Below are 12,534 nucleotides of genomic sequence, written 5' to 3'. Positions count from 1 at the left end.
GGTCCCGACTCTGGACAGCCAGCACTTCATCCATGGCCACCGGACCTGTGCCCCCCCCCCCTCAAGGAAAAGGGGAGCAGAGGAGAAAAGAAAAGAAACGGCAGATCAACTGGTCTAACAGGGGGGCTATTTAAAGGCTAGAGTATACAAATGAGTTTTAAGATGGGACTTAAATGCTTCTACTGAGGTAGCATCTCTAATTGTTACCGGGAGGGCATTCCATAGTACTGGAGCCCGAATAGAAAACGCTCTATAGCCCGCAGACTTTTTTTGGGCTCTGGGAATCACTAATAAGCCGGAGTTCTTTGAACGCAGATTTCTTGCCGGGACATATGGTACAATGCAATCGACAAGATAGGACGGAGCTAGACCGTGTAGTATTTTATACGTAAGTAGTAAAACCTTAAAGTCACTTCTTAAGTGCACAGGAAGCCAGTGCAGGTGAGCCAGTATAGGCGTAATATGATCAAACTTTCTTGTTCTTGTCAAAAGTCTAGCAGCCGCATTTTGTACCAACTGTAATTTTTTAATGCTAGACATAGGGAGACCCGAAAATAATACGTTACAGTAGTCGAGACGAGACGTAACGAACGCATGAATAATGATCTCAGCGTCGCTAGTGGATAAAATAAAACGAATTTTAGCGATATTACGGAGATGAAAGAAGGCCGTTTTAGTAACACTCTTAATGTGTGATTCAAACGAGAGAGTTGGGTCGAAGATAATACCCAGATTCTTTACTGATTCGCCTTGTGTAATTGTTTGGTTGTCAAATGTTAAGGTGGTATTATTAAATAAATGTCGGTGTTTAGCAGGACCGATAATCAGCATTTCCGTTTTCTTGGCGTTGAGTTGCAAGAAGTTAGTGGACATCCATTGTTTAATTTCATTAAGACACGCCTATCAGCTGTTCTTATAGGCGTGGCCAACCAGGCAGACCTGTCAAGTCTACCTGATTGGCTACCCCCTTCCCCGCCGCCTGATGGTTAATGGAGGAGGGAGTCCCATGTATGTGAGAGCATGAATGCTCCCTCATCCCGATTGATGGTTTCCTTGGGCCACTTCTCCGAAATCCCGTGTAAATCATGCGAAAAATCGGAGAAACAGGGAGGACATTCAACACAAGGAAGAAAGAACATCAGAAAGAATGCGAAAAAGAGACAACTGGAAGGTTTACAAGAAGCCTAAAACAAAAATCCGAACAGGAAATCTTAAAATCGGCCATATCAGATATTTGTAAAATAAATAACCACATCATGGACTGGGACAACAGCAAAATCATTGGGACAGAAAGTAACAAATTTAAACGATGGATTAAGGAGGCCATCGAACTAAGGAAGCGGCCCAAGGAAACCATCGATCAGAATGAGGGAGCATTCATGCTCTCGCATACCTGGGACTCCCTCCTCCATTAACCATCAAGCGGTGGGGGGTGGGGAGTAGCCAACCAGGTAGACTTGACAGGTCTGCCTGGTTGGCCACGCCTATAAGAACAGCTGATAGGCAACATGTCACAGTGGTCAGGTGACCCTTCTGAAGAAGACTGCAGATGACAGTCGAAACATGTCAAGTAAAGATTCCATCTAAATATACCGAAAATATTGTCTGATTACAAGAAAATTTGAAAGAGATTCATTTGGCCCGTACTGCATGCAAAACTGCAGCATACAGTTATCTCACAGAACCCTCGGTTCAGAAAGCATCAACGGAATAATTCTGTGAAATGTGTTATACTTTTTCTTAGGCTTTAAGAGAGTTTTTGCAAAACAAGGAAAAAGAACATGCATGGACCTTATGTGAAGTAAGTGGACCTGAGTCCCAATATGTTTGCCCACAGTCACGATTTGCATTATCCAGTTTCTTTGTCGTTTTACATTGGTACACTTCTATTAACGCTTCTTTGGGGGAATGTCTAGAAATGAGAAGTGTGAGGCGCATCTGCAAACCTTGCATCATTAAAGTTACAACTTGATTATTTTAGTATTTGTCATTCACATTGGCTTCATTGTACACTGTCAATTAAGAAAGTTAAAATATTACTTAAAAATTGCCTTGGTTTTCGACCCTGTGTTGGATTATTTATTTTACCATTATTGCCTGCTTTGAACGGCTTTAAATTCTGACCAAACAGTGCTTGACCTTAAAGGTTCTACTGTAATATAATTGTGGCACTCATCCCACATTCTCTAACCATTAGTACTTTAACTTTACATGCTCTAATTCCTGTGGAAGGCTCCAGTTCCACATGATTTACATCGGACTTCTATCGTTTCAGATGCAAATCGTCACTTCTTCAACTCTCATTCACATACTTTTACATGGGAGCTAGATATTATTTAGCACACCAAGGGCCTGATTTAATAAAGGTTTGTGTGTACTAAAACATTTGCTACCCTGATTGCACACGCAAACTATCTAAACATTGTTTAGTTTTATAGGTAATAGAGGACTTAAGGAGCTGATTAAAACAAATTCAATTGATGCGTTTTGGTGTACTTTAGTATTTTTTAATGACGGTAATTTTTTTCCACATAGAATATATATTATTAAGATATTCTTATATGAAAAAAAACTTCTTTAAAGGGGAACATTATCACAATTTCAGAAGGGTTAAAACCATTAAAAATCAGTTCCCAGTGGCTTATTTTATTTTTCGAAGTTTTTTTCAAAATTTTACCCATCACGCAATATCCCTAAAAAAAGCTTCAAAGTGCCTGATTTTAACCATCGTTATATACACCCGTCCATTTTCCTGTGACGTCACAAAGTGATGCCAATACAAACAAACATGGCGGATAGAACAGCAAGGTATAGCGACATTAGCTCGGATTCAGACTCGGATTTCAGCGGCTTAAGCGATTCAACAGATTACGCATGTATTGAAACGGATGGTTGTAGTGTGGAGGCAGGTAGCGAAAACGAAATTGAAGAAGAAACTGAAGCTATTGAGCCATATCGGTTTGAACCGTATGCAAGCGAAACCGACGAAAACGACACGACAGCCAGCGACACGGGAGAAAGCGAGGACGAATTCGGCGATCGCCTTTTAACCAACGACTGGTATGTGTTTGTTTGGCATTAAAGGAAACTAACAACTATGAACTAGGTTTACAGCATATGAAATACATTTGGCAACAACATGCACTTTGAGAGTGCAGACAGCCCAGTTTTCATCAATTAATATATTCTGTAGACATACCCTCATCCGCTCTCTTTTCCTGAAAGCTGATCTGTCCAGTTTTGGAGTTGATGTCAGCAGGCCAGGGAAGCTAGGGTCGATATTCTTCTATGCCATCTCTGTCATAGCATAGCTTTCGTCGGTAAAGTGTGCGGAACAAACGTCCAATTTCTTGCCACTTTCGCATCTTTGGGCCACTGGTGCAACTTGAATCCGTCCCTGTACGTGTTGTTACAGCCTCCGACAACACACCGACGAGGCATGATGTCTCCAAGGTACGGAAAACAGTCGAAAAAACGGAAAATAACAGAGCTGATTTGACTTGGTGTTTGTAATGTGTTTGAGAAAATGGCGGATTGCTTCCCGATGTGACGTCACAACGTGACGTCATCGCTCCGAGAGCGAATAATAGAAAGGCGTTTAATTCGCCAAAATTCACCCATTTAGAGTTCGGAAATCGGTTAAAAAAATATATGGTCTTTTTTCTGCAACATCAAGGTATATATTGACGCTTACATAGGTCTGGTGATAATGTTCCCCTTTAAGTATGCATTTTTTTGCGTCTCGAGCGAGTAACAGCAGCCTCTCTCCAATGAATGTACCTTCAGCTGTTTAAGAAAAATAATATTGGTGTCATTGTAGATGCAATGCAGGACTGCTTCTAAAATGCCCATAAAAAGTTGTACATGTCTCCTGTATGTAAGAAAATATAGCAAAATGCCACCGGTAGGAGCATGATAAAATGAATGTGCAGTAAATAAGAGTGTCTCCATGGTGATGCCCCGTATAGTACACACAAAATCCTCATTTAAATACGGCGGTCTGCACCACTTTACAATTGCACCCGCAGTGTTGGTAAATCGCACGCAACACGGCCACTAATAGTACACGCTATTTTATAGATTGCACGCGCTGTTTACCGCATGGCATTAGGATCTTAGTAAACCAGGCCCTAAGTCAAATTCCCCCACAACATGGAGCACTTATTAGTCACTTTGTGGGTTAGCAGACAGAGAGGAAATAGTCAGCCCGGTATTCGGTCAGCCGTTGAGTCTTGGAATGCATGCAAGCTGATGGTTCTTTTTTCCTATTCATTCTGTCTAGGTCCACTCATTCTCTCAACATGCTGGATGTAATAGTCCTCTCCCACTGAGGCGCTGCTGGATGGGTCACCGTGTGGCATTTAAGATGGAATAAGGCCAACACGTTGGTTGAGAAAAAAACAGAGCATCAACTTCCTGGAGGCCTGTGGAGACATGCAGAGGTCCAAGCACCAGGAGACCTAGCGATGCGTGACGCGCACTCCTCAGGCTCCTCTTAAACTTTTGGAAGCAAAGGGTAAAGAGTGAAGAGCGGCTGACAGATGTTGCCGTGGACACCCCCAAAGAGTGAAATGTCATTCAAAGTGTTGACCCCAACAGCTCCGATGGTGAGTACAAGGGCGACTGAGGGCATGCAACAACAGGCACAAATCACTCGATGCAGTCAGTCACTTTAAAAACATTCATTCATAACCTATGATTACACTAGACAAATGAGGGCATAAGATTTAATCATAGCCCTCATAAGCATTATTTTAACTTCTCTTTGCTTCAAGCATGTTTGAACGTGTGTAATTGTTCTGCCTCCATGTGCACCATAGTGCAGCTGGAGAGAGATAGGACAAAAATGTCACATTTAATGCCTTAGCAGCTACAATGTCTGCACTGTTAGCTGCGCTCACATTCGCGACAAACGACTAAAAGGGGAACTGCACTTTTTTGGGAATTTTGCCTATAATTCACAATCCTTATGTAAGACAAGGACACATGTTTTCCTTTTTTTATGCATTCAAAATAGTACATAAACGCGATCAAAAGTCAGCTTACAATGGAGCCTATGGGAGTCGCTCTATTCTGCCTATAAAGCCCTTGAAAAAACATCCAAACACCTCCATTAAGGTTTTATATACATATATACATACATATATATGTACGGCAGTAACGGACACATTTATACTAACATTCTATATTTACGTATTTTACTCATCTTAAGCATTCATTTAAAAAAACGCATCGCAATGTTCGCTTTTTTCTTCAACAACATCCCTGATTACTACTCACTGTAGACTTGATGAGAGCGGACAAACGTAATAAAACATCACTTACACATGAATTGATTTACGTGGACCCCGACTTAAACAAGTTGAAAAACGTATTCGGGTGTTACCATTTAGTGGTCAATTGTACGGAATATGTACTGTACTGTACAATCTACTAATAAAAGTTTCAATTAATCAATCAATCAATCAATCAATCAAAGACCCTGCTTTTAAAATAGCTACTATGCTACAATAACTTTTTAATTTGATTGTGTCAAAAAGCAATGCAGGTGCTCTTTAAACGGGTTGTATTATGATTGTTTCTACATTTAAAACACTTCCTTGTGGTCTGTAATGGTGGTGCTCTGGTCAAAAATTTGCATATATTAAGTTTTACAGACCATCTACAAGCCACTTTCTGACCGTCTCTTCAGGATACCCCGTTCTGTCGGCGGTCCTACTTTGGTGCCTCCACTTTGACTGCGTCTTCTACCCTTGAGCCAAGCTGTAGTTTTTAGCGCTTCCATATGGAGTCTACTGACAGATATAAGTTTGTGCTATTTGTATTAGAAATGGCAACAGCGGAGGATGCATGTGCATGTACGAGGTAGTCTGCCCCACAACAAGAGCATAGAGAAAAAGAAGGAACTTACTAACTACAACGTCAGATTACAATGGCGGATTTTCGAAAAGCTCTTTGGGTAAAACTTAACCATGTATGGAGATATTCGCTGACGTCACCAATTAGAAAAAACGTCACAATTTGGGCAAATTCCAAATGGCTTGTTTGGAGGAAGTATGAATGAAGGCAAGATTGTTTTAAAAATATCTACGCCATGCCTCCATGGTTTGATTTCAAATTTTCGGGACTTATGCAGATCCCAAATACACAAACACAGGTACCAATAGGTAAGAAAAGTTGGTTTTGCATAATAGGTCCCCTTTAAAGTATTTTATAACTTTGCATGTATGACCTACGCATTGACTTTTTACTGTTTGAATGTGTGTCTATAAATAAAGACTGAAATTAAAAAGGAAAACAATATATATATATATATATATATATATATATATAATTACATTTATTTTTTAAGGAGCTTTGCAGGAGTCTTAAGTCTTCTGCGTCAGCTGTCAAGTTTGGCTGTATCGTTTTTTCTCTGGACAGCTCGCAATGACCTTCTGCTTCTGGGAGAATAAATCCAGTGTGTGCGGAGTGCTTTCCTTTTGCATTTTTACGTCCATTATTGACAGTTTAGCCTGCCTGGACATACACACTGCATTTGGCTGTGAAACTCAAATGAAGGAAATGTATGGCGGAAACGCTGAGGCTAGATCTGTTTGCCCGCTTTCAGTTTGATGTGTGCACAAAACACTTAAAGCCTGGTCTACTCAGATCCAAAAACCGCACACTCAACAGCTTGGGCAAACTATACGTTTTGTGTACAATTAGTATTGCATTTTATCTATTAAGACTGTGAGTACAATTGATAATTGGTGCAGACCGCTCTATTTAAATGAGGTTTTTGCGTGTACTGTACGGCTTTCACCACAGAGACACTCATTTACTGTACATCCATGTTATCATGCTCCTACAGTACCTGTGGTGTCTTGCTATGTTTTGAAACATGCAGCAGACGACTCTGTACCATTTTTTCTTCCTATTTTAGATGCAGTCCTGCAGTGCATCTACAACGAAACCCACTTATTTAGCGTGCTGAAGGTGCGCTCTTGGGAGATGCCAAACTGTGAGCATGCCCTGGAATGTTCTAGATGCAAGTAAATGCATATTGCAATACGTTTTTTTGTTTGAAAGGAGATATGTTATTATATCTTCTATATGAAAAAAACTAACGTCATTAAAAAAAAACATCAGCAGATACCAAAACGCATCTAATAATCCTCTTAAGTCATCCATCCGCTAAAAAAAATATACAATTATATTGCTGAATAGACGATTTTAACAGAAGTGTAGATAGAACATGTTACAAGAGAAAGTAAGCAGATATTAACAGTAAATGAACAAGTAGATTAATAATTATTTTTCTACCACTTGTCCTTAATAATTTCGACAAAATAATAGAATGGAAAATGACACAATATGTTACTGCATACGTCAGCAGACTGTCATGTCTGTGTGATCATGTTTTGTTTTGGTTATGTTCGGTTTGGTTTTTGGACTCTTTGTGCACTCTTGTTTGTTTTGTTTCCATGACAACCCATTAGTTTTCACCTGTCCTCATGTCACGCACCTGATTCATTTGGACTCACACACCTGTCATTAATCATATTCAAGACTATTTAAGCCGATAGTTGCCAGGAAGTCAGCCTGGCGACATTAACCCTGTTCAACTCTGTTACCCCTGTTTAACTCTGTTTGGCTTCTGCTACCCATGTTACCCATGCTACCATAGTTCCATGCCAAGTGAGTTTTGTCTATTTTCATGTTCCAAGTAAGTTTTTGTTTATTGTCCATAGTTTTGCCTTTGTGGTAGTTTTTGTTTCTTAGCCAAGTTTATCTCCGCCTTGAGCGCACCTTTTGTTTGTACCCTTTTTGTAGTTAGTGTTAAAATAAAATGATGTCCTTGCCTTCACGCCATGTGCGATCCATGTCCGGTGTTTGTTTTCTCGGGAAAACAAACACCCCATAGTCCACGCCTTGACACAGACTACTAAAAGACAAGTTGTCTTGTATGTTCACTATTTTATTTAAGGACAAACTTGCAATAAGAAACATATGTTTAATGTGCCCTAAGATTTTTTGTTAAAATAAGCCAATAATGCATTTTTTGGGGGGGCCTCTTTATTTGGAAAAGTACCGAAAAGTATCGAAATAATTTTAGTACCGGTACCAGTACCAAAATATTGGTATCGGGACAACACTAATAGGGGCATATTTTTTATGATATCGCTTTTAGTTATTTTTGGATCTTGGATCTCATTAAAAAGTGGCCATTTCTCCACAGAGACCGACGCTCATATAATGCATTTCCAGTTGCCATGTTTAAGAAAAGAACAAATGGGTGATGGAAGCTAGGGCTGCAAATCTTTGGGTGTCCCACGATTCGATTCAATATCGATTATTGGGGTCACGATTCGACTATAAATCGATTTTTTTTTCGATTCAAAGCGATTCTTGATTCAAAAACGATATTTTTCCGATTCAAAACAATTTTCTATTCATTCAATACATAGGATTTCAGCAGGATCTACCCCAGTCTGCTGACATGCAAGCAGAGTAGTAGATTTTTGTAAAAAGCTTTTATAATTGTAAAGGACAATGTTCTATCAACTGATTGCAATAATGTAAATTTGTTTTAACTATTAAATGAACCAAAAATATGACTTATATTATCTTTGTGAAAATGTTGGTGTGATGTGAAGCTTATGAGATGCGATGCAAGTGTGACACTATTGTTCTTTTTTTTATTTTTTTATAAATGTCTAATGATAATGTCATTGAGGGATTTTTTTAATCACTGCTATGTTGAAATTGTTACTAATATTGATACTGTTGTTGATAATATTCATTTTTGTTTCACTACTTTTAGATTGTTCTGTGTCGTGTTTGTGTCTCCTCTCAATTGCTGTTTATTGCTGTTCTGAGTGTTGCTGGGTCGGTCGGGTTTGATTTTGGAATTGGATTGCATTATTATGGTATTGCTTTCTATTGTTTTGTTGGATTGATTCATTGAAAAAAAGAAAATCGATTTTGGAAAAATGAGAATCGATACAGCACGGTGGAAGAGGGGTTAGTGCGTCTGCCTCACAATACGAAGGTCCTGAGTAGTCGTGAGTTCAATCCCGGCCTCGGGATCTTTCTGTGCGGAGTTTGCATGTTCTCCCCGTGACTGCGTGGGTTCCCTCCGGGTACTCCGGCTTCCTCCCACTTCCAAAGACATGCACCTGGGGATAGGTTGATTGGCAACACTAAATTGGCCCTAGTGTGTGAATGTGAGTGTGAATGTTGTCTGTCTATCTGTGTTGGCCCTGCGATGAGGTGGCGACTTGTCCAGGGTGTACCCCGCCTTCCGCCCGATTGTAGCTGAGATAGGCTCCAGCGCCCCCCGCGACCCCGAAGGGAATAAGCGGTAGAAAATGGATGGATGGAAATATTCATTTATAAACATTGAATACATTTCAAATATCAATAAAATGCAATTGCCTTCATCTTACAGGGTAATAATTTCGCCACACCTAGTGTGTGTGTGACAATCATTGGTACTTTAACTTTAACTTTAATGTTTAGTTACACCAAGTCATGAGCGTAACACGAAGCTTCATCACTTTGACTTGTAATATCTCTAATTCTGGTGGTGTTTTATGCTTTTTTGTTTTTGGAACATGTACTATACATATAATACAACAAAGTCCATATACAATTATGTTTCTAGCAATACTTAAACATTTTGCCTTTGAAAGTAACATTAGTGGAGCTGTACACATACTGAATCGCACAACGTGAGAATGGCGATTTGAATTCGAATCGATTTTTTCCCACACCCTTAAAGGGGAACATTATCACCAGACCTATGTAAGCGTCAATATATACCTTGATGTTGCAGAAAAAAGACCATATTTTTTTTTAACCGATTTCCGAACTCTAAATGGGTGAATTTTGGCGAATTAAACGCCTTTCTATTATTCGCTCTCGGAGCGATGACGTCACGTTGTGACGTCACATCGGGGAGCAGTCCGCCATTTTCTCACTTTCGTCGGTGTGTTGTCGGAGGGTGTAACAACACGAACAGGGACGGATTCAAGTTGCACCAGTGGCCCAAAGATGCGAAAGTGGCAAGAAATTGGACGAAATTTGTTCAAAATACGAGGGTGTGGGGAAAGCCGACGAAATGGTCAGTCGTTTGTTCCGCACACTTTACCGACGAAAGCTATGCTACGACAGAGATGGCAAGAATGTGTGGATATCCTGCGACACTCAAAGCAGATGCTGACATCAACTCCAAAACTGGACAGATCAGCTTTCAGGAAAAGAGAGCGGATGAGGGTATGTCTACAGAATATATTAATTGATGAAAACTTTATTCATTACTCGCGGTTTTACGTAAATTATTATACATAAACTGTGTTTACCAATAATTTAGCTTAGAAACATTTATTTTTTTCAATCATTCGAGTACATTCGGGTAGTCTTGTGTAATGCAGTATTTTGTGTCTATTTAGGTATGGTTAACCTGAGTGCTGAAATCGTGGAAAAATATATGTTCTTAGCGCGCCTGAAATGGGCTGTCTGCACTCTCAAAGTGCATGTTGTTGCCAAATGTATTTCATATGCTGTAAACCTAGTTCATAGTTGTTAGTTTCCTTTAATGCCAAACAAACACATACCAATCGTTGGTTAGAAGGCGATCGCCGAATTCGTCCTCGCTTTCTCCCGTGTCGTTTTCGTCGGTTTCGCTTGCATACGGTTCAAACCGATATGGCTCAATAGCTTCAGTTTCTTCTTCAATTTCGTTTTCGCTACCTGCCTCCACACTACAACCATCCGTTTCAATACATGCGTAATCTGTTGAATCGCTTAAGCCGCTGAAATCCGAGTCTGAATCCGGGCTAATGTCGCTATAGCTTGCTGTTCTATCCGCCATGTTTGTTTGTATTGGCATCACTGTGTGACGTCACAGGAAAATGGACGGGTGTATATAACGATGGTTAAAATCAGGCACTTTGAAGCTTTTTTGAGGGATATTGCGTGATGGGTAAAATTTTGAAAAAAACTTCGAAAAATAAAATAAGCCACTGGGAACTGATTTTTAATGGTTTTAACCCTTCTGAAATAGTGATAATGTTCCCCTTTAATGGAAGCAGTTATGGATGGAGAAGGTAGGAGAGCGGAAGACCACACAGTAGAACCTCTGGCTGGGCTGCAGCTGTTGTGTCCGCAGGCAGGCAGGCGTCATCAGCCTGAAACTCTATCCTGCCTGGCCCAACCCACATCCCCGAGCTCTGTTCGCCTCGCTGCTACGAACCGGAACAAAAGACAGAGGGGGAAAAAAACCAATTCCTTCCCAAAGACAAAAAACATCAACATCTGTGTACAAGTGCACGACACTTTAACCAATTAGCTAAGATTACCAATGGAAATATTTCAATTTTGCCTTATTGTTTGGGATTTTCATGGTGGAAGAACAAACGAGGGGGGGTTTCCAGTTCGACCCGAGTGGGACCTGGTTCCCGAAAGAATAGAGACCAGAACCAGACACGTTTATAAAACGGGCTGGGTTGCACGGCAAAGCGCAGCCATGAGAAAGTAACAAAGCCATAAATAATAGAAGACACTCACTTGTCCAGGACAAAATAGAGGTCGAAGGCGCCCTGACAGGACCTCTCCTCCTCCACCTCCTCCTCCTGCTGTTGTTGCACCGACACATGGAGGAAGAAAACTCCCAGCAGAGCCACCAAAGCGAGGAGCGTGTCAACGCGCCGCCTCGCCATCTTTTCCCCCCCGCTCGTGTTTTTTTGTTTGTTTTAGCTCTCCCAACAACAGCGCCTTATCTTCACATTGTCCCTAAAAAAAAGATCCGCTAACGCATCGACGACGTGCTCATGTCCGCTTAGTTCCTGGGACTCGGGGCCGGTCGAGTTGCTCCACGCAGGAGTTGAGTGGAAGCCGGCCTCCTAAATCTTCCCTCTTTGGGGCTGGGGTGGGAAAATAACACGAGGCTGGGCAGGACGGAGGAGAGGAGCGACACCCGAGGAGAAACTCCAAACTCCACTCTGAAAGACACAGCAAATCTTCATCTTATGTCATTTAGTCGATGATATCTACAAGGGACTGCAGGGATAGGCAGTAACGATACAATATAATAATACATTAATAAGAACAATTTCCCTTGTGGATCAATAAAGTTTGTCTAAGTCCAAATTGAAAGAGTAATTGAAACCAAATTTCTAGGTATAATGACTGATGATAAATTGAACTGGAAATCCCATGTAAAAAAAATATACAACATAAAGTAGCAGTGTACAGCTCCACTAATGGACATTGGAGTGTTACTTTCAAAGGCAAAATTAAAGTATTGCTAGAAACATAATTTTATATGGGACTTGTATCATATGTGTAGTACATGTTCCAAAAAGAAAAAAAGCATAAAACACCACCAGAATTAGAGATATTACAAGTCAAAGTGACGAAGCTTAGTGTTACGCTCATGCCTTGGTGTAACTAAACATTACCCTATAAGATGAAGGCAATTGCATTTTATTGATATTTGTAATGTATTCAATGTTTATAAATGAATATTTACATATACTAAATGTAAAA

General features: G+C 40.3%; 1 protein-coding gene across 1 annotated transcript in view; it reads right to left on the bottom strand.

The window, feature by feature from the left end:
• Positions 1 to 11,928, bottom strand: part of LOC133591703 (anthrax toxin receptor 1-like) — a 67,315-nt gene extending 55,387 nt beyond the window's left edge. The window contains exon 1 of the mRNA XM_061944284.1: positions 11,554 to 11,928. Coding sequence (XP_061800268.1) covers positions 11,554 to 11,705 — 152 coding nt within the window. The 5' untranslated portion in view covers positions 11,706 to 11,928. The remainder of the gene's footprint in view (positions 1 to 11,553) is intronic.
• Between the last annotated feature and the right edge of the window lie 606 nt (positions 11,929 to 12,534).

This window comes from Nerophis lumbriciformis, linkage group LG02, assembly GCF_033978685.3.
Source record: "Nerophis lumbriciformis linkage group LG02, RoL_Nlum_v2.1, whole genome shotgun sequence".
Lineage (NCBI taxonomy): Eukaryota > Metazoa > Chordata > Actinopteri > Syngnathiformes > Syngnathidae > Nerophis > Nerophis lumbriciformis.
This window is presented reverse-complemented; position numbering and strand designations above follow the sequence as displayed.